This window comes from Camponotus vicinus, unplaced genomic scaffold (genome assembly GCF_025532165.1).
Source record: "Camponotus vicinus isolate PSW18456_S1 unplaced genomic scaffold, iyCamVici1.0 SCAF_6, whole genome shotgun sequence".
NCBI lineage: Eukaryota > Metazoa > Arthropoda > Insecta > Hymenoptera > Formicidae > Camponotus > Camponotus vicinus.
In genome coordinates, this window is record NW_028141978.1 from 7,668,522 (window position 1) to 7,692,781 (window position 24,260).

The 24,260-nt window shown below is 30.1% G+C and overlaps 1 protein-coding gene across 4 annotated transcripts; it reads right to left on the reverse strand.

The window, feature by feature from the left end:
• Positions 1-151: 151 nt before the first annotated feature.
• Positions 152-23,673, reverse strand: Stol (voltage-dependent calcium channel subunit stolid). 4 transcript variants are annotated; one of them, XM_083101628.1, is made up of 24 exons: positions 22,408-23,672; positions 21,113-21,194; positions 19,614-19,724; positions 18,447-18,669; positions 17,172-17,303; positions 13,732-14,337; positions 12,420-12,556; positions 12,172-12,252; positions 11,979-12,059; positions 11,674-11,748; positions 11,369-11,383; positions 11,126-11,233; positions 10,968-11,039; positions 9,990-10,131; positions 9,662-9,883; positions 9,316-9,415; positions 8,692-8,724; positions 3,731-3,835; positions 3,281-3,393; positions 2,433-2,569; positions 2,172-2,344; positions 1,842-2,047; positions 772-1,066; positions 152-551 (listed from the first exon to the last, which is right to left on the reverse strand). In XM_083101628.1, the coding sequence occupies exons 1-24, from the start codon at positions 22,506-22,508 to the stop codon at positions 254-256; spliced, it is 3,648 nt and encodes a 1,215-aa protein (XP_082957754.1). In that variant the 5' UTR covers positions 22,509-23,672; the 3' UTR covers positions 152-253. The 4 variants fall into 4 exon arrangements, with proteins under 4 accessions (XP_082957754.1, XP_082957755.1, XP_082957756.1 ...); XM_083101629.1 differs by lacking the exon at positions 11,369-11,383 and having other exon boundaries at positions 22,408-23,673; XM_083101630.1 differs by lacking the exon at positions 8,692-8,724.
• Positions 23,674-24,260: the final 587 nt, after the last annotated feature.

The following is a 24,260-nucleotide window of genomic DNA, read 5'->3' on the forward strand; positions in this document are numbered from 1 at the left end:
GTGTGTGTGTGCGCGCACGTTCATGTGTATATGCGTGTATGTGTATTACCACCTTCGTGTCGTAATAATCCGCGAATCTAATACATTATTTTCTTTTCTTCTTTACTTCTCTCCTTCTTTATAATTGTTTCATAGAAACAATAACACTAAATTCATTTTAAAAAGATAATTTATAAACATGTGTGTATATGTATATGTGTGTGTATATGTATTTGCGCGTGTGTATGCGCAATATTATTTAATGACGATAAAGTCACGCAAGTAACAGCCGCACTATAACGATAGATAAGAGAACTGTAAGACTTAACGACGAGAAACTAACAAGACGGTCGGCGTCGCCACAATATTTAATTTCCATCTCTTCAGGGTGGTAGTTTATACATTTCGGTGGTCTTCGTCGGTACAAGCGTTCTCTCCTTGCCGTGCATGCTCCTGGTTCTGTCAATGCCTCAATAGGTTCAATACTCAATTGTTTACTGCCGCATGGGCACAGCGTGTCAACCACCAGCAATATTAGATTGGTGTGACGAATCTTTTGAACACTGAACGGTCTACGAGAAACAAAGAGAAAAAATATATTTGTTAGATCAGAGAGAAATTCTATTTTATCTTTGGGAATAGATGTAAATTATAATACATTTTTAAACAATAATTTTAAAAGTTCGGGAAGAAATTTACTTTAAAAATTTATTATACTAATAATTTCATAATTTTTTTATAATTTCAAAAACACGACGCCGCGATTTAGCTTTTGTGTGTGTTATAAATTACCTTTCGCACCCAGTAACGTGACAATTAGTGAGCTTCCCCTTCAAAGGATTGCTCTGCCCGCTGGTATTAAGCCGTTCAGGTTGCAGAATGTAAAGATCTGTTTTCTTCTCGCATGAGCGCAATTTTCGGAGATAATGAGCGGAAGTGGCTCGAGTAGTTGGTGGCGAGGCTGGTGCAATTATCGGAAATCTCATATATACGTTGTTCTCGTCCGATGCTGCCTCTTCTGTCGAATCGACAGATGTAAGTGACTCGAGGTCTTGAGTTTCACCATCGTCGGTGAACACTAAATCGTCTGGAAAAATAAATACAATTTCTTGAATTAGTAAAAATGATAATGAATTTTTCTTTTCGCTCCCGTTGTTTTTCCATTCCTTCATATCTAATCATATAGTAAATCTAAACAAATAATATAAGAAGAAATATTAAAAATAATTTTCTAAAAAGAAATAGAAATGCGCGCGATATAAGTAGTAGGTTCAAAAATTTTCAAAAATTTATTTATAACATAAATAATTTTTAGAACTATTTACACCACGTAAAATAGTTCCCTTAAGCAACTAATAAATTTTTGTCAATGATTGTAAAATTTTTAAAAACATTCTTTGAAATTATTTTTTGATAATTCTTTCAGTGCGTTCATCATGTTTTTCGAGATGTACAAAATCATTATACTCGTCACATGCGTTTTCTTCATTGTCGTTTCATTATATGCCTCTTAAAATATTTGAAATATTTTTGAAAGAAAATTTTATATCAAAAATTGATCTTGCATGTTAGTCTATAATCGACATTTTTAAATGTAGTAAATTAAAAAATGTAAAAAACGAATAATTTCCATTCCATTAAAATAATTACATAATATAACACGCTCTAAAGGCGATTGTTGACATAATGATTGTTGGCAATTTCTGAAAATTAAATGCTCCGCGTACAATTTTTTATTTTAAAAATTTTATCAAATTCCAGAAGCTTTTTGAATCTCTTATATACAATTAAACGAAACTTAAGAATACATATATATTAAAAATATAGAGATTTTACATATAGATGCATTTATGAGATATTACCATCCAACGAATGCATTACATCGTTAGCAAATGCTAATGTTGTTCGCCAGAAATCTTGAATATTGAGGCTTAAAATTATAGTCCAAAGAAAATTGCCAAATGCCGCAGCTGTTTTTATAACAGAATTGGATAGAGTTTGCGGCGCTGACGATTGATGAGATTCTTGAGGGCTACAAGTTCCTTGATAATCAATAACAGATACTTTCCTGAAACATCGCATAAAAAAGATACATTAATAAAAGCGATTAAATGTCTTACAAATTTGTTCGACTCTATTTGCATAATTTTCAATTCTCTCTTATTTTAACGCATTTTTATAATACTATATACCTGTATATCCTATCTTGTACTAAGGAATCCATTATTGTCCCATCTATTTCACCGAAAAACTTTCCAGTATGTTCGTGACGTTCGCTTATAATGATAAATCCGTTATTATCTAAAATGTAACAGTCGAGCTCCTCTGACGCGCAATTCTTTTTACATCCTGTCATACCGGTGCACTGAAAAACGAACGCTCGGTATGAATTCGATATGTATCGTGCATATATATAATTATGCGTGAAGGACAAAAATCTTGCATCAACTTACCGTAGAAGTGATATTGACGAAATGAGTTGCCAAAGACGAATGTTGAAATTGCAAACCCACTACTGCCGCCGGAGCTTTGTGGCTTTTCCCGATGTATATCGCGTGAGTAGCGGTGACAAGCGGATCGATTGTTTCAGCTAATAATTCAATAATTAAAGGAATAATTTTAAAAGATAAAAATAATCAAAGACAACTCTTTTATGTATACTTGAAATATTATGCAAAACTCACGTAATAATATTTGCCAATAATCTTGTTAATCGTGTTAATATATAGTTTATTCTAAAATATAGTGCTTATAATATTTTAATTTAATAAAATTATTTTTATCAATGATTGATAAAAATAATTAAAAATAATTGTTATAAACACATAATTTATTACCCAATCCATTTGCATAAAAATAAATGTTATTGATTACGACATTTATATATCTTTTTCTATTTCTCTACTTTTGATACTTTTTACAGCTATTATTTTAATTTAATGAAAATTAATATGTAGTAACACATGTTACAATATTTGCAATATGTTATACAGAATGTTTAACTTCATTATCATACTATCGTAAGTCATCAGATTAGTTTTGATTATTATAATGTGATGATAAAAATATGTAATTCCATTCTAAAAAATATCGTTGATTTTAGGACTTTAAAATTTCAAAAAATATGACCATGAGAAAAGTTCTTTGCTCATCGTAATCTTGCCCCTTTTCAAACAAATATTATTTTCCTCTGAGATTTTATATTATTAAAAATAAGGGAGATATTTAAGATACTCAAATTAAGTGAGATATTCTACACGTTAGGTCTATTATATATTCAAATAGTCTATTACATATTTACCCGCATCAAATGGTACGCTGAAGACGAAACTTTCTGGTTCTATGGAATGTTGATCCACTGCACGTTTGTACCATGTTGAATCCATGGCTCTTGCATACTTTTCCGCGAATCGCCTGCATTCAGTCGTCAGAAAGCCAACCATGTTTAATTAATTAATGTCGATTCAATATTAATCACAGTAATATCTGTCGTTTTCCAAACTTTTGTACGAACAATTTAAAATATTGTTTTATTTATGTAATTTTTAGCTATATTTATCCGACTCCAATTACCGTGATTAATCTTATTGATTAATCTGTATATATATAAGACATAAAAACCTATGGATTAATCATGTTGCTGTCATGTTGCCAATAATAATATATAAAACAATAATTGTTGATAATGTGACAGCAACTTCATAGACACTTCACTATCTGGGAATATTTTTATTATTAAAAATAAGCTCACGGTTCATCAGTGTTGTCGTCGTTTTGTTGATGCTCGTGCCATCGTAGAAGTCCACTTCTGGTTGCGATGAAATTTCTAGTGACGCCAAATCTACCCTTGCCTTGACTGCAATTGTACATAATGAGCTATGTAAATAGTATTCTTGGTAAAATAACAAATATGCCACCGGTACGCAATTATTTGCATATCCAAAAGCCGAAATACAAGTTAAACTAATTGTTTTGATCGTGGTTTGTGGAGCAATTTCCTTTTAATAGCTCACAATGCTGCAGTAAATATTGATAAAAGAAGAACCAACTCCGATGACCTTGATCTTGATATAGTTGTCAAGCTCATCACTTTGAGTAATCCTAAAAAAAGTTTCAGCCATCGCTTGTTGATTATTAAAAAGTTAACAAACAAAGATTTGTGAAAATCAAGGTGCGAATGTAGACTTACATACGCACACACGCAATAAAAAAAATCTAATATTGGACACAGTTTACATGGATATTCCTAAATATATCTACTATATTTAGCCAAACATGCAGATCTTTATATAAATGTTCAAAAATGTTAAAGATTAAAAAATGCATGTATGAGCAAAAAAAAAGTTTCACATAAATTTGCAACATTTTGCACGAAATAAAGTTCACCCCACATTATCTGATGCTTGTAAGTATAACAAATCCATGAGCATAAGTTCTACATTAGCTGCAGATTTGCATATTTAAATGAATGCATGAGCAAAGGAAGGGTGTCATCCATTTCTTGTATTCCCCATCTCCAAAAACTCTCTAATATAATTTAAATCCATTTTTGATTTAAAATTATATAAACTCATGTATGCATATATGAGTATATATATATATATATATACATTATCTAATAATATATATAAATATATATATATATATATATATATATATATTTATATATTTATATATTTATTTATTTAGAGAGAGAAATTGAACAGAAAATTCAATATTAGATGTAATTTATATAAGCATTATTACCTATATTTTCATTCTTTTTTCTATATATTATATATACATATTTTAATTTCAATTAGAAATAGAGATTTAAGTTAGAATTAAGTTAGAATTTTTTCGAGGTAAGGATGTAAAAGAAAAGACAAAACTTGTCTGTACATTCACTTAAATATTTAAATGTGCAGCAAATGTAAAATTTATATTATTATATTTAGTTTAGAGATTTATAACTTTTACACGTATGTGTGTGTGTGTGTGTGTGTGTGTGTGTGTGTGTTTGTGTGATATATGTAGGTAGTACTGATATTCATGTAAACTCTGTTTAATATGAATTTTTCATGGTCGTTTTTGTTAGAATCTTGTTTTGCTGGAAACTTTATTTGTTAATAACTTTAATAATAAATAAGAATAAACAGTGAATCATAATTAAAACTTTTTGAGAGTTACTCAGAGTGATGATCTTACAATATATGTCCAGTTTGACAATATATGTCAAACTCATCGAATTTGGATCTCTTTTTGCCAATATTTACCCATAGTTCTCGGCTGTCTGTTAAAATGAGAGATCAAATACGAGATAAAACAAAAGTTACAAAACCGTCGACATATTCGAGATATATACGCGATTTAAGATTCTTTATATTCCTAAGAGATTATTAAATTTGATGATTTTATATAATTTCTGAATTTAATTAGAGACAATAACATATTTATTACATATTTATAAATGCGTGCGAAAAGACGCAACGATATACGTATTTTAGCGTATATTTAATATTACTGCATTAATTATAATATAAATTATATACAGAGTAATGGTAAAACCGGGAAAAATCATTTCTTATTGAAAATTCGATGCATATTAATAAAAAATAAATAATTAGAATGATCATCTCTTCTTGAATATTATATTTTTAAGATTAATATGTCATATAAAAAATGTATTTAATTTCTGGCAATAAACTAACATGAATTTTGTACACGATAATTTTATGATAAATATAAGTATGATATATATATAAATATCTGTTGCCCTGATCGTAAGTTTATGCCAAAATTTGAAAAAAAGAATAATATTTAAAAAATGCATTTGTCTCCTTTAAAATTCTTAATATCTAGTTGAATAATACTAAATTAATATTAGAAACAAAAAATCATGTGAGTTTCTTTTCTTGAGAAATACATTGAAATAAATAAGTTTTTTGAGTATTACCATTTCATGTTCGATAATTTGAATTAGTAAAATATGTCAAACACTTCCCTCTCTTTATTTTATTTATTTTGCATTAATAATAATATTATAATAATATTATAATATTATAATATGCATGCATAATTTATCCGCATATATCAATTCTTAACGAAAATAAACGTTAATGACTGATAACTTATTAAGATTTACAACTATTTATTAATTTACGAATTAAAAAGTTTTTGGCGTATTTTACTAATCTATATTATCAAATATGAATATTTGTATTTAAAAAAACTTATTTATTTTGATATATAATAATTCGCAAGAAAAATAAATTTTCATATATAATTCCTCGTTTCTGATATCATAATTCAATGAGGATTGCAATGAGGAATTTCAATTCAATTCTAGATGCTTAAGCTCTCTTCTATTCATTATCTCTTAATCGGAATGCGCAATTTATATTTATTATATTTCAGAGACGATCTCTTTGTTGTTTCGGACTAAATGTGTAAAAAATAAATGGATTGAAAAGAATCGATAAGAATTCACTTTTGTATGAAATTGAATTTATTAAATGAATTCCTATTGATTTCTTTCGGCTCACTTATTTTTTTTTCACAGCAGAATCTTTCCGAAAATGAGAAGACTATAGTCGACGGCTGCCAAACATTTATTTTAGCTCGTATACTGACCATAGTCAACGATTAAAGATTATTTATCATAGCTATTTAATGTTAGGATTTATAACTTTATCTGCAGAATGTGTGTCTTATATTTTATGAAAATTAAATCTCTCACAATTGACACATACACGCGTGCGGACATATACATGAAACATTTTTCCTGATATCACTTAATTTACCACATATTTTATCAAAGTATTCAGGAGATTTAGAGAAACTATATAATTTTCTTTTTTTAAATTGAGCCTCGTTAATTTTAGTATATTTTCACATATACTTTTACAATTTGCTTCTTAAAGAACTGAGGAGATTTTATTCCTTCAAAATAATTCCACGGCTCATAGAGAGCCTTCTCTAACTAGCGTATGGGTGACTTCTTCCGAAGTTCACTAGCCACGAAGTAAGAGAAGAAACTTTGTGTTGCGGTAAGCATGTTAGTTTTCCTTTTTCAAAAATTTTCCGGCTTATAGGACCAAAATCAACGAGGCTCTATTGTATGTACAGAAAATGCAATATTAAAAATAAAAAGAAATTAATTCTTCTTGAAATTTATCATCCATCACTATCATTTTTATCATCCATTTCTACTAGCTCGAAAAATTTAAATTGTGTTTCACATAAGAAGCATATTAATTTTGTTAGATTAACATTTGATTACATCATCAGCTCTCTATAACTTCTGAGATATTCAAATAAATACAATATATATACGAGAAAAAGACTCTACATTGATTTTCATGCAATGCAAAGTCCAATCCATATCGGTCGATGCTTTACATGTCTGGAACGAGGTTTATAATTTTATTAAAAAAGTTAAACTTATATGAAATCATATAATTATAAATTTTGCTTCACATTAAAAATACAGAGTAATATGAGATAAATTTTATTTTACATGGAAAGAGTGAGAAAAAGAAAGAAAGAGAAAGAGAGAGAGAGAGAGAGAGATGCAAATGTAAAGCTTTCTCTACGTTCACATATTATATTTTTAATTCACGTGAATATCTCAAACATTAAATATGAAGCTGCCAATTAAGTAAATGTTAATCAGTATCTTGATGTCTATAATGTCATGGCCAAAATTACTGAAGATGTTTTTTAACGAAAATTATTATTTTTTTAATATCCTGTATGTACATATATATGCATATAATATACACACGCGTGTGTGTGTATTAAAAAATAATAATAAAAATAATCTCTTTAATATATTAATATTAATATTAAAAAATTTTATGTGTATATATAGCGAGTGTGGCACGTAAAATGTGGCAGATAAATATCTCTAAAGCTATTAAAAATAGAAGAAAATCTTAGCATCAGTAAAGTTAAACTATTTTAGAGATCATACTTTTGAGACATTTATTTTTTTTCTATATGATTATATCAAATAAATTTCAAAATATCTACTTTCTTTTTAAATAACACTGTATACGTTTGAATCTATACGACTGTAAACTGATGAATTTAACTATAAGCGTTCACATTGAAGAAAAAATAAATATATCCGAAAAGTATAACTTTTAAAGCATTTCAACTTTAGCTATTAATATTTTCTTTTAACTTCAATAGTTTCGGAGATATTAACCTGTCACACGCCTCACTCTATATGTATGTACGTGTGAGTTAAAAAATTATGTATTATACATAATCCATATAAAATATATTATATAATATAATATATGTATATGAATTTTTTAATGTATTTATATATATTTAACAGATTATAAGTTTTAATTTCTTTGTGTGTGATTTGCTTGTGTTTCTTCATAAACAATCAAGATCATTTCGATTGTACGATCAGTTTTAGTATAATATAGCTTTTATACATATGTATACATGTATATATGTATACACATACACATATACAAAAGCTATATTATCACCAAACACGTACAACTTGATATATTTTTTTATGCTTATTATACACAAAAATATATTTATTACATCTATAACAAAAATTGCTAAAAACAATTGCATTTTTTATATTTTTATCCATCAGAATAAACACACTTCAACCAATAAACGATCATTAAAAAGTGGTATTACCGTGCATTATTGATAAACGTGTTTAACGTGTTAGACAAATAATTGTGCATAATGGATTACCTGTGCAGTAGAGCCATCAGTATGGCAATAGGGCTAGCGGTGGAGACACACAATAATAAAATGTAATAAAAATATGCAATAAAAGATAATATTGTGAAATGAAATGTTGAACGGTTGCTCAAAGTATATTTCGCATATTACTTCGAGTGATAATTTGTCACACTGATCTCTTTTTATATGTATATATATATCGGATATATATCAAATAACGTGCGAACAATATTTTTATCACCTTTGATATCCTATTGTGTATGTATGTGTACGAAGCTTTTCTTTTATATATATATATGTATATATACAGACTTGATAAAGAGTTCTGAACAATATTCGGCGATTGTCAGAAGCTTTATCCATCTAGATGACACTAGAAATATGTTGCATTTTTAAGTTTATTTCTACACCTTGCAAAACAGTTATGCAAACCAGGACGCATCACGGGCTATATAATCAAGGCGCAGTGTGGCAGCTGAATAATTTGCAAAAGTAACCGGCATTATACGGTGCGTGATAATGAACCGCGTGCTTGTGCATTGCTGTGCTCGATCGCAATTTGCAATAGTGATGTGAACGGGTGAGAGTAAGAGACAGACGTGCATTTTTGCTTACTGCTGACGGAGAACTTACTTTTCATTTTCCTCTTTGTGCATTCTTTGTGCTTCTCTCTTATCGAATCCATCTGTTACTAGAGCATCCAAAACTAGGGATTGCACTAATTTCTTATCGCCTGAAATGTGACAATCAAAATTAATTAAAAATTATTATTCCGATTGATTGACATTACTCATAAAAGCATAAGACAAATTAAAAAAAAAACGAATATATTTAATTAAAATTAATTTTTTTAATTAAAATTAGAAAATGTTTTAATACAAACTATTGTATTACTTCTTGCTTGTTTTAATTTAACTACGTTATTTTCTCAAATTATTTTTAAACATGATTTAAAGATATTAAATTAATATAAACTTACAATAATAAGCATCTTTATCCGACTTGCTCGCTTGTTTGTGATGCGAGCTAGGACTCCTTGGTCTCAAGGACATCCATTTCCAACCCGGTCTACGCGTTCGTGCTAAAAAGTGCAAGACGCGTTCTTCGGGAGAGGAAAATAATTTATCGGAAGCCGAACTATATTCGCAATAGACCCAATCGGGATGCACTTTCCAGTTGATCCCTTTGAAATATTCTGTTACTACAATAATAATAATAATAATAGAGGTTTTAAAGTCATCTCGTAATATTTTCTTTTTTTACGTTTTATTTTTTTAGATATCGTTCAATAACAATTGAAAGCTTACCATTTACAATAGCGAGTTTGATTTCATGCTCGGCACGCAATTCGAACATGCCATATCCTTCCGGCAAAGCTAGGCCTAAAGAAAATGGAGTGCCTTCGATCGGCTTGTAAAAATAGTTGTGCCGTCTAATCGTAACCCTTTTCTGCAAATCAACATATATTGCATAATCAAATAAAAATTTTAATTCTACGGTATATCTGTATAATGAAATATATATAACCATTTATACAATTGCTTTTCTAATAAATATATGTTTCACATAATTATATTACGAAAAGATTACACCTCACCGATTTGTTTGTGTACACTACTTCTTTTATCTTTAAACTATTTCACTGTCGTCAACAGATTCCACCTATTTCTGTCAGTTCTTAAACAGCATTCGACATGTGACGACACAAATTTTTGAGTGCAAAGAGAAAAGAAGCTCCTTCCCTTGTATTCCCAATCCAGGAAAATTCTAATCTAACCTAAATTATTTTCTATTTTTTTTTTAATTAAAATTAGATTTGCATTAAATAAAAGTTTTTTTGGAATTGGTGGTGCAGGAAGAAGACTCCATTGTTCACGTATATATATTTTGCAGTAAAATAAAACAATAAAATATCGTCTTCCACGCGTTAGAAGTTTATTTTTCTTTACGCGTGATCCACGTTTTAGATGTTGCAAACTTATGTAAAATTATATAGTTATAACACTGAAAGCTAACAATATTGAACATGATATATCAATATCAAAGTCAAAATCAAAGTCGGTAATATTTATTTATATTACATTTAAGATATATTATTTCTAAATGTTTAAAAAGTAGAAAAATTTGAAATGATATATCTCAGAAACTATACAAAAGAGTTCACAACATGATTTAAAGTAATTTAGGACTCTATCCACTATAACGTATGTATATATAATGAAAATCAAAGTGATCGGCAAGGTCTCTAATCTTTTCGTAATAATTATTAATCTTTCATATCTTACCATATTGTCATAATGAATTTTGATTGTAAAATCCGTTTCTCCTTCTTTTTGATCGATCATATCACGTCTCAACTGAAAAGAATATGCGATATCACTTATTATTATTAATTACAGTAGCAATAAAATAATTGAAACACACACGTAGACATTAAACTTACATCGAGTAGGAGAGAATTGTTTGGAGGGGTTGAAGGGCCATCATATTCTGCGAGTTCAACTTCCGATAAATCCACACTTATATATGTAGGCTTTAGCGTTTCATCATACTAAAAAAAATATATATATTTTTTTCTTCAAAATTCTCAGATATTTAGAATAAAATATAATTCGATAGCTTTGGGACATATAATAATTTTGTGTATACAATATTGTGTATATATATTTGACTCTTTCACACTTACTTCTATATTTCCAGGCTGCGCATGAAACATTCAAATGATTATAATATCATGATATTATATATTTTTGCAAGAAATATACATGAAAAAAAACTAGTAGGATTTTGTGTAATTATAAGCTTTTGTTGTTAAAATCGCGGATTGCTTAAAAAATTTATGCGTCACATGTGTGCAATTTAATGCATGCTAAGATGTGACGAAAGTTAGCTACTATTAATTACAAAATTACAAAATATTTTCGAGATATATAATTACGATTATCTTTTATTATAATTAATTACAAACAAATTAAAAACATTAATACTTACGAGAGGCCGCAAATCAGGATGATACAGAACTCTGCCATTATTGTCAACAATAAACGAATATCCGTTAACTCCTAACTGTAATTAAAACAGAGCATATTAAGATATTAATAATTAATAAAACTAGAAAAAAAAATAAGTAAAACTTGTATGAGTAAAGTTGATTATAATCTTCTCTAGTTAATTTTTATTAAAATTTTTTTTATTTTATTATGTATAAGAAGATGTAAGAAGCTATAATTGTAGAAAGAAAGAACTTTGATGCAACCAGCATTAAAGAGCTGATAAAAAAAAGCATTAATCCGTACCTTGTAAGGCGGCACGAGTTTCTGAATCTCCTCAACAGGTACGTCAGTACCAACGATACCCAATAAATTGGCTGTTTTTACCTTTAAAAAAACGATAGTACATGAAGTTCTTTAAGTATACACATTATTTTAGCATAAAACATTGAAGCAACACGCAAGATTAAAACAAGACCTATTATTTTTAGATAATTACCGTATAATTTCGGCGATCTAAAATTGGAGCTGACACGGACGTCATTAGTTGACCGCGATTTTCTCTGCCATACATACTACTCTGAAAATCAATCGTTATTGTTATAGAGTGTCACAGATTATCACGTATATGAGATATTAAGAAAATATTAATATTTTCAAAAATATTTCCCGAAATGTAAATTAATTAATATGATGATTACATAATAATTTTATTATCTTATTAATAACGTGAATTTAATTGCTTACCTTTCCACCTATATAAGCAGGACTCCAGTGAAGAGGATGATCATGCTGATAGAGTACCATAGGCCGTGCTAGAACCTTCACGTACTCGAAGACTTTATCATGGATTTCGTCCACGTTTGTTATTCTTGCATAAAATCCTATGAGGTTATTATTGTAAATATAAGGAATTTACAAAAATTTTATTCCTCAGGCATTAATGAAATATTAAAATTTTATTTTTTAATTCCTGTATATGAATTTAAATGTACATACGCTCAATTATTTTTTTAAAAAATAGAGTTAGTTTAAATAATAGTAAAAGAATTTATTAAATAACAATAAAAGAATTTATTTTTTAAATAACAGAATTACTTTATTTTTCCATTCACACTCCTAAAAGAAATGCAAACATTGTCTTAAATTTACTATTGAAAATTTCACTTTATTGCATTAAAAAATTTGTTATAAAACACTTTACAAAACTATAGTAAAATAAATATATTTAAAAAAATTAAATTATCATGAACAATATTAAAAAAAATAATTTAAAAAATTTTCATTTAAGTGATTATATATAAATAAATCTTCTTATAGAAAAATAACTTTTTTTCAAAACATTTTTTGATAATTCTATTATAAATTAAAAATATAACTGAGTGTATATATTTAAATCAAACATACTGTATGCAGGTTGTAACTGTACAGGATGAGCAATGTTTCCCCAAAGTATAGCCGTATCTTTTACACCCTCTTATACCCTGTATCCTTTTTTCTAATTTCTTTTAATTCTTTCTTAAATATATTTTAAATAGATATCTTCACACAAAGTTCGATTTTTATATTAATATAATTAAACATTGTTAATAACTGTCCATAGCTATAATTGCTATAGTTATAATTAATTTACAATATATACAGGATGTCCCGAAACTAACGCTTCATATTTTAAAGGCAGATTCTCTGGCCAATTTAAAAACGATTTTTCCTCAGCGAAAATGTCAAGGGAGATCATTATTTTTTGCATATTCCCAATTTTTGTCATCATGTATCTTTCTAACTAAGCCTTAAATTAAAATTCTATTAAAGTAAACTCTACCTAAAATTAACTAAAGAATATGACTTTATTAATATTTTATTCCCGTAAGTTTGCGAATCCCCTTAGTTTGCGAAAAACCTTTTATTTTCAATCGTTTATAACTCGAAAACTATTAGTGCCGCGATATTTTCGCTGAGGAAAAATCGTTTTTAAATTGGCTAGAGAATCTGCCTTTAAAATATCAAGCGTTAGTTTCGGGACACCCTGTATATTCAAATTATAAACGAATAACGTTACCCTTATTGGTGCAAGCCGTGTTTCGGAGCTCGGGACTTTTATCACCGCCGATGAGATAAGTAAAGATGCGGACAGGCATGTGCGGCCAATTGTAACGTTTTATCACTTCCACAGGCGGGCCGCCAGTATCGCAGGTGATCAACATAATGGCCTGATTGCACTGACTCCCCTGACCAGTTCTGTTATATTTGTGCAAGATCTCAAAGGCAGTGCTGAGCGCGGCTGAGATGTTAGTCGCAGGATCCTCATGTTTCACGAAAGATAATGCTACCTTCATTTCGTGAATATTCTCTGGTGATGCCTGCACCAAACTGTCCTTGAAACATTGTACAATTTCCTCAGCGTTCTCACCATAACGATATACGTTCACGTAATCGTTCGGTCCTAGGGTGTCTAGAATGACTTTCGTCGTGGCTATTGTTAATCGCCGATTCTTATCAGACACGTAAGTCGTGCTATCGATCAATACTGCTAAATCTCTCGGGCTATTCGCCGCCCCGATAAACCAATTCAACATCTTAAAATCGTACACGTCGCGAACAGCTCGATGATGCGAGGAGGACTTGAACCTTCCGGATGTAGCCTCCATCGGTGGCCACGATATCGCTGTAATAAAAAAGACAATTATTATTTTCGCGCGGTTTTCAAGACCTATCAAATAAAATTTCAAACGTAAAAAATAATCACGAGCTCTTGAAAATAAGAACTTTAAAGAAATTAATATGTTTATAGGATATTTTATTTAAACTATTTTATTTAAGTCTTGCAAAATAATTCTCTGATTGCAGATTCCTTGATCTTATAGATTTTTATTTAAAAGATAAAATTAAGAATTTTTTAAATGCAACTTTCTAAAATAAGTTTTTTTTATTAAGTGCGTTTTTTAGTGCTCTTTACTCAGATGGAAAAAAAACAGTTACTTTTCCAATGCTAGATTTACAAATATAAAAATTAAATAGCTTTTTTAAGATATACATTTTTTTATAACACTTTCATTTTTTATCACTAAAAACTAAATAAAGAATATATAATGTATGTTTAATAGTTTAATATTTAATATTTTAATATTTAATATCTTGTTAAAACATTGAATATATAAATAGAAAAATGTAAATATATATTTATAATATATTTTAAACATATACACATATATAATTCACAATTTCAAACAAACAATACTCTAAAAGATGATTTAGAAACGTTTTATCGACTTTTAGATATCTTTTGACTTTTTGTGTTCATTTATCAATACGGATTGTCAATTGATTATAATATAAGAGTAAAATTATCAAAAAAACAGTTTTTAATCAAATTTCTCAGTTCTCAATAAAAATCGATTTCCTTTTTCAAGTATAGAAAAAAATTTCTAAGAATTCTAGGTTTTATATATTTTTTTTAAAGAGTAAACATCCTGTCTAATGAGACTAATTATTCTAATTTTATATTTTTCATTTATTTTATGGACTATAACTACCATATAACATATGTTACATTACATATTACATTTACGTGGGAAATTATAAATAATCAATGACTTACCAATGACTTAACATTTATGCAATAATATCTATAATACCTATATTTAATTTTGCTGCATCTATATTACATTAACATTACTGTGTTTAATAGACATGTTCTATCTTTATCGCATTTTTATCATCATGTTGTGACAGCAAGCTATGCTTAAATTTTGTTGTCGATATTTATAATAGGTATTTTAACCGTGTTTTTCTCAATAATGCTTAATTTCTACTTCCAAAATGCGCATAATATATCAATAAATTACCAACAAATTTACTCAGAAATTGCTAGCAAATTGGCATCAATTGTATCCGCATCTGCTGGTAAGTTTGTTCATAGAATCTAACAGCAGATTGAAGAGGCAAAAACCGAGTAGGATCTGCTAATATAATTTGAGATTAGATTGGCGGTGGAAACTGAGTAGGATCTATGTACACACAATTTGACGGTAGACTGCCAACAAAAACCCAGCAAACTCTTAGTTGTTTAAATGGAGGAGCAAATAAGTATTTATGAAAATTCTTAATATTTGATTCAATTTCAGTAAATACAGCTATAGCAATGTTACATAAATATAATAAAACAATATTACAGGTGCATAAACTTCACTAGTGAATAACCGATTGATTGTAATTTTTCTCTCATACATATAATATATAACATATGTTATATCGTTGTTATAACAAACATTTAATTCAACTAAATATTAAATAAATAATAAAATGTATAAACATATGTATAGAAATAATTATATTTAATTTATAAGATTCGAGATATATAATTATAGATATAATTATACGTAGGAATCAATATGTAGAAATCTCTTACTTTATGCTTTAAATAGATAGCAGACAAATAATTATCCATTTATTCTACTGATTTCAATCAGTTTAATATTCTAAATTTCCTGTTGGGATTGTACCGGATATTAAAAATTAAACTGATAAAAACAGTTATTACAGTTTTGATTTTATATACATTAACACAGCTTGCTACAGAATTTGCATGTCCAAGAATATAATATATATAATTTATGACATTTTGATGAAAAATTTTAACAAAAGAAAGATGTGTGCTTTGTGCTACTGCCTCATAAGATCTTCGTTGTACGTGAATATTTAGTCAAAAAACAAGTATACCATCCATCATATTCGTTAAATTTGTCTGTTTATGACTTTTTGCTATTCCCAAAAATGAAAATGACATAATAAAAAGAACATTGTACGATGATATTAAAATACAAGCCATCGCGAAGAGGATCATTAAAAGATCATCCCAAAGATGAATTTACACAAATTCATTCATGCATTAGTTCAATGTGCTCAGTATTGATACAAAAGAGACATATTTTGATTTTTAGTAAAATAAACAATTTTTTTATTCAAAACATTATTTCTAAAACTGTATGTTGCTCTATTTAAAAAAAAATCGATAATCTTGAAAGTTTATAATATAACTGTGAAAAATAATTCTAGCTTATCATAAAAAAAATATAATATCATTAACAAGATTTTTTTTTTTTTTTTGAACAAATTGATTTTGAAGATTTGAATATGCGTGCATTTGATTAGCAATGCGAATCAATTCAACAAATCTTGCTATGTACAATTATTTCTGCTCGTTTATTCATTTATTTGTAAACAAATAAATAAATAAATTGTAAGTAATTAGTTCACATTTTTTTAATTCACTAAACAATTCGATTCTCGAAATCGAATTATATGAAAAAATTTCATTTTACATTTTTGATTTACATTTGCATGAGAAATTATCTTCATTTTGCTTCTATCTCCCTGTTCCTATATATCCAATATATATGTATATTTATATATGTATATATGTATATTTATATATGTTATATATATATATATATATATATATATATATATATATATATACATATAAATCGTCTTAAATACCTGGAAAACGACGTAGAAATCCTGCCGTCGCTCCGTAATATTGCCATGATAGTGTAGGATCGCTTTCATAATTATTAACAAACAAGAGGTCTAAATATTCGCTCCATTGAATGCCCGAAGCAACATCACGGTCTGAAAGCAAACGATTAATTTATGTTAAACATAATTAAGACAAACTATTTTTTTAATAACTAATCAATTTCTTTTTAAGTTTGAACTATACCAATTAAAAAATTGTAAATATCTATAATGTAAAGTATTTAGATAAATGTCATTTGAAATAACTACTATACACTATAATGAAATAACTACTATACATACGAAAATATAATATGTATGAAAAAAATAAGAAGAAAAATAATAAAAAAACATTTCTTCTTTTTTTTATTATTTTTTATGTAAAATTTAACATAATGCAAAATTATTTTTATGTTTTAATTTTATATTAAAATTATTTTGTTTTTAAATGAAACAATATATTTTTATTTTAATGCCACGAAAGCGCAGAAAGAGATGAATTCAACATATCTATTTAAAGTGATTTCTATGACTTTCCAATTCAAAGTCAGAAATGAATAAATCTAAAGTCACAGAATAAAGAAATTATTAAAATAAACGAGAATCAAGATCTCTATTACACTATTATTTATTTTATTTACTTCATGAGTAAATAAAAAATAGAAATATTATAAAATGTGATTAAGGTGAATTATTTAATAAAATTAAATTTTTTAAAGATCACTTCAAATAAGTCTGTTAAATTCTTATCTTTTTCTATGCTTTCATAATATTGAAACAAAAATAAAATATTTACAAGAAATTGTGATACAATCTTTAAAAATTCAGAAAAATTTTTTTTGCATTATTATAAAAATTCGGTCACTGACACTACATCACTAGAGGATATTTAAAGAAGATATGCTACTGCATATTTAAATGCACAAATATTTCGACAATGAAATAATTAATGTATATTTTGCTAAGTAACGACATATATATCATTATTGAATTTTAATTCTAAAATATTTATATTATCATTTCTTTTATATCTAGATAACTTTACAGCCTTATATATCACAGCCTTTAATATACAGAATAATGCGGTTTTGACCGAATTCATTATCAGAAAATTCCATTCTACATAAAACGACTTATCCAGAGACATCCTACATATTAAGATCCGTACATATGCAATTTTTTGCGGATATCTGTATTTTTAATTGATTTTAATTATATCGTAATTTTTTAGAACTATCTGCATATTGCAATACTTACCACTGTCTTTAACTCCACTTGGCAATAGCACGGCAGACAAACTAACGTTCACTGCTAAATGGTCAAAATGACGATTTACAGTAAGGAACATTTCCTGCGCGCCACCGGAGCTCTTTCCATCAGTAACAAAGTTATTAAGCCGATGCGAAGCGTAATATTTAGGCGATACATTCCCTTCTTTTGGCACCGATACTGCAGCTTGCTCGGCACTCTCCACCAATCTCTGTACACATAACAGATTATGTTATATTTCACAAATGTACGTTCCATTTTTTGCACGTCTATTTGTGCAACAAATATGTATCGAATCTTTTATCTAAAATTTTACATATAATATAAAAGAGAAAATATAATAAAAAATTTTAGTTTTATTTCACGATGTTTTTTTTCTTAATCGACTCAAGTGTATATCAAAATAATAATGGATGATGAAAGATGACAAAAGAAGAAGAGATGTTTGTATATTTATATGTGCATTAGATTTTTTTAAAGGCATTAAACTTTTGTCTGCAGCCTTATTATATGCATTATTAATTTTTTATTATATAATATAATGTAGCGTATTTATAAGTTCATTCATTGTCATTAGAATTTGATGAGATGTATGATGATTAAGTACATACATTATTTAAATATTGAGATATTTAAGAAGATCCAATTCAAAATTTAATTTTGAAGATTTTTTACTAGCATAAAAATAAAGATATCTTAGAATCGACGGAGTAAATTTAAGTAAATTTATCAATAATTAAGCAAGACAATTATCACTTTTCCCAATTTTTTTGAATATCAATATTCAATGTAATTCTTAGAAATTCTCTCTTACAGATTGATGGAACTATGATTCGCATATTTCAAAGAGAACAACGAAGAATGTATTCCATTTTCTCTACTCTAAGGCTATGATATATATTAATATCTATTCATATTGTAAGTTCGCTTCGTTGAATCACGTTTTTATTGAAAATTTCCTCATTTTTAATGACTTATTGAATAGATATAAAATCTTTGAATCTTATAGAAGAAGAACATTCAATCTTCACCAATTCTAAGACAACCTTTACAATATTATGCGCATCTCTAATTTAATATAAAGAATCTAAAAATGATATGCTCTAACGAAAAAATAAGATATTAGGTGAAACAGATATGTATGTATTGGCGTACCATCACAGCATTCATTTTAAAGTCCATCATATTTTTCACTTCCATGGCCATTTCCCGAACAAGGACGAGACCATCCCTTTTCACGACGTTTGCATCCATTTCATGATATTTCTAAGTATGAAATAATAAAAATCGCATAAGAAATAAAGCCATAAAGTTTTTCATTAAAGAGAAATTTGAAAAATTCTAAAATGTAACTTGTTCTCTGATATTTTATAAAAATATATACAAAATATAAAATTTGGTACACACACACAATTGCAATATCTTTATACAATTTGTTTGATATATATATATATATATATATATATATATATACAGGGTGTTCAAAAAGTCCCGGACCGGTTGAATATTTCATAAACTATGCACTTTAGAAAGAAATGTTTCAGACAAAAGTTGTATGGCTTGAAGGGGGCCATAAGATGGCGTCATTGGTTTGACCTTGAAAAGTCGTTTGAAGGTCACGTGAAGGTCACCTTCAATTTCTTAAATGGAACCCCCTATTTTTTGTTACTTATTCTTGTAGCTTATTTCGAAAGCTTTTCAAAACACTATAATAAAGTATTTCTTCATTGAGTACTTTTCGAGTTATGAGGCTTGAAATAATTTCTTAATTTTACATAAACCATAAAATATCTAGTAAAATATTCATTTTTCGATTATCTTACCTTAATACTTTTATGTACAAAATAATGAGAGGAATCAATTGGTGTAAAGAAAAAACATAGTTGTTTCGAAGAAAAAATATGTAATTTGCAATTAACAATTACATATTTTTTCTTAAAAATAACTATGTATTTTCTTTACACCAATTGATTCCTCTCATTATTTTGTACATAAAAGTATTAAGGTAAGATAATCGAAAAATGAATATTTTACTAGATATTTTATGGTTTATGTAAAATTAAGAAATTATTTCAAGCCTCATAACTCGAAAAGTACTCAATGAAGAAATACTTTATTATAGTGTTTTGGAAAGCTCTCGAGATAAGTTACAAGAATAAGTAACAAAAAATAGGGGGTTCCATTTAAGAAATTGAAGGTGACCTTCACGTGACCTTCAAACGACTTTTCAAGGTCAAACCAATGACGCCATCTTATGGCCCCCTTCAAGCCATACAACTTTTGTCTGAAACATTTCTTTCTAAAGTGCATAGTTTATGAAATATTCAACTGGTCCGGGACTTTTTGAACACCCTGTATATCAAACAAATTGTACTGCGCAAATTGTATTGCGCGCCACATCCTCCGTGCGACTCTGCATGAGCTCACCGCATGAGCTCACCGAGCGATAAGATAGAAGATGCACCACATCCTTTGTGCAAAGAATTGCATCAGCCGTCAAATACTTTCTACATTATAATACTACGTAATTACTATTTCATTGCTAATAAGGGATGGTATATATATATATATATATATATATATATATATATATATATATATATATATTATAATTAAATGTATATTAAATATTAAATATGTATATATTATCTTACTCTCTGTATCTCGCTCATTTTAGTTACTTGTTTGCCAAACTCCCATAAATCCACGCCAAACTTTAAAGCCCAGTTTTTCACTCTGTAATAATTATAATAATATTATTATATTTCAAATACATGCATATATTCAGAAAAGATTTGAAATATTTACAATAAAGGAAAACAAAATAATATGAAATGTGTAATTATAATTTTTCGTACTCTTAATTAATTTATGACATTGCTTTATGCTAATTAATGGAAATCATTAATAAAAAATAATTAATCATAATTACAATGAATATATATTTTTATACACTTCTGTTTATTAAAATTATATGACACACATGAAAAAAATTCTCGAAACAAAGAATATGAATCAGTAGGATTTTGTCTTTCATGTAGAATTTATTTTACAAATTAATTATAATAAAAAAAGTAAAATAAATAAAAGTATAGCAAATGATTTTCTCTTTTAATTTTAATAAATATAAACAGTTGCATAATTTACATTGTATCATTTTGCTGTTCTCAGAGAAAAAAATTCTTTTTTCTTAAATAATATAAAAAATAAAAATAAAAATTATTTTATGTGTCGAATCTTTTCATGTTTGAATTCTTTCTATATATATCTCATTTCCCATTTATTCGTATCTATAGGCAATAGTCGATTAATGCGCTTCCTTATTTCCATCCCCCTTCTTCCATGCCTCCTCTCTATAAACGCCTTTTGCATATAATCGTCTTTTTCCATCTCTCTCTATTTCTTCATATTTCTTTTCCTCTCTCTAGAGGACCTAACGTATCTTTCTTTTAGACTTTTCCGTTTATATCCTTTTACCCTCTTTTACCTCTCTCACTTTTCCATCTCATTTTCCCCTTCGATCCTGCATATTCGCCTTTCTTCTAACATTGCTCACATCCTCGACAACGTTTCTCGTCTTCCCTCCCCCATTTCCTGTCCTCTCTCTCTCTCTTACTCTCTCCACTACTTTTTACTAGCTCTCCTTTCCTCCCTCATGCGCTCCTTTATTTCCCCACCCTGTTACCGCATGCTCGTTCTCGCCTTTGCCCTCGCGCTCCTTCTACTCCCTATCGAGTTTTGCTCGTCGAGCTTTATGCACCCCATCCGTCCGATCGCTCACACATCCACCGCGCCACCACCCCCCCACTTTTCCCATCATCCCCCTCTGTTCCCTTTTTGTCTTTTAGGCTCTCCTCATGCGTCATCGATGTCCGATGATGCACAAGCCTGCCGGATATTTTTCATACCATTTGTCATTAAATCGCTAAAAGTACAAGAAATTGCTTACTCATTGTGGGGTATGTCCTCCTCCTGCTGGCAACTCGAGCCTATCCACAACAGAAACAGTATCCCAAAGCGTAGTAGCCTGTCGTCAATGCGCAGGAACATTATTTCAACAGTTCTCAACAATTATTTCTCGAATTCCTCTCCCTCCCTCTCTTTCTCTCTCCGTTTCTCGTTGTTCTCGGCGCGTAGCCCGCGTAAACCCCTTTTTCTTCGCGATAATTTCGTGTGATTGGCGATCGATCGTCGAAGCAGGGACCGGGGACCAGCGGCGTACCGGCTCGACGCCCGTCGATTTAATGATCTTCGCGCATCGTCCATAGGTCGGCACCGCGTTCGGATTTCTTCCTCTCGTTCTTCTTCCGGATCAATCTCAAGCGCATCTAGCCTACTACTCCACTAATCTCGCGAAACTCGTAATAACTGCCCGACCTGTCACTCGCTCGCGCACGTGTGTACAAATATATATATGTACAAGTCGCAAAATCGGATCACACACAGCGATGAAGCCCCGTCTTCATCCCCGATGTTTTTCCATTTTCGCCAATAGTGGTCCACGCTACATGCGCCACGATGACGGCTCCGTCCGTCGATTCGATCATTTCAACGGAGGTAGGCGGAAGGAGGAAGGCGGCGGCGGCGGCGGCGGCAGAGAGCGTTCCGGGCTATGTGTATCGTTCCGGAACGTGTGCGTCCGAAATGTCACTGCCACCTCCGGAGCCGAGCGCGACCACATGATTTCATCGCGCTTAGCGAAGGCGGCATTATCTCCCTTTGCGCCTCCGCTGCCGTTCTCGACGACGACGCGATTTATTCGCACTCGCTCTGTTCCGCCGATTCGCGACGCTGCGTCGTCGCGCGAATTCGGTACTAGTTCACGCCGTAACGCGCAGAGAACTAGAAAGAATGGAATGGATGGGTGGTATACGGCAGGGGGAGAAGGAAAGGGAGCGAGAGGGTGGAAATGGAGAACGAGAGAAGGGTCAAAAGCGGCGGGAAAGGAGATTGGAGCAAGGCTTCGGTGGCCAGAAAGAGAGAGAGAAAGAGAGAGAGAGAGAGAGACGATACGCGCGAGCGGAAGAGGCGAGTGGAGCGCGTGAGCGGCTAAGCGGCTAAGGGGTTGAAATCAAACGATCAAAATCGACGCACGATCTCGCGACACTTCCTCGAGCGAGTCCACCCCGGCTTGGCTCGCGCGACAAAAAATCACGCAGAAACGCGCGGCGCGGCGTATCACGTCGTGCGTCGTGCTACTATCTCCGCCGCCACCATCAGCTCCCACCCCCGTCATCCCCTACTTCCTGGTAGCTCGGCGCGCGCGCGCGCGCACATTACTCTTTATTATGTCTACGATCAACGAGCCAGCCCATGGCGTTTTGGGAGTACGTTATTCCAGCGGGGGAGGAAAGGGGAGGAAAGAGAGAGGGAGAGAGAGGTGTGAATCTTTTCACTACTTCCGGCAAGAAGTTACAAGGACCGAGCAATATCGATAACGCCGATTGATAATGTCAGCTACTACCCCTAGACTAGAATTGCCAAGACTTTTCTCGGCCATTGCGATTCGTTTCGTAGAACTTGGAGTCTCGTGAGTCGCGGTATCGGAAGATGGGAAAGGCAAGGGGGTGGAATGGGGTACGTTGCATGAGTAGAGTATAGGTGGCAGGTGGTGTGGATACGGAGCACGCAGGGGAAGAAAGGAGGGATAAAAGCGACAGAAGATGGTGGAGGGTGGAGAGGCTGCCCGGTACCGTTCCGTTTGGGGCGGGGGTGGCAGTCCCAACCTTACGCCATGTTACGGGAGTTTAACGCGGCGCAAGCCCGGTATCATTGATTTAACATATATCTATATCTTACATA

Excerpts from the sequence above, each read along its gene's own strand:
- Stol (XM_083101628.1), bottom strand. The coding sequence starts at position 22,508 with ATGTTCCTGCGCATTGACGACAGGCTACTACGCTTTGGGATACTGTTT. Across the intron at positions 19,725-21,112 it reads AAATGAGCGAGATACAGAGA|AAATATCATGAAATGGATGC; the intron begins GTAAGATAATAT and ends TTTCATACTTAG. Across the intron at positions 14,338-17,171 it reads ATTTCTACGTCGTTTTCCAG|CGATATCGTGGCCACCGATG; the intron begins GTATTTAAGACG and ends TTTTTATTACAG.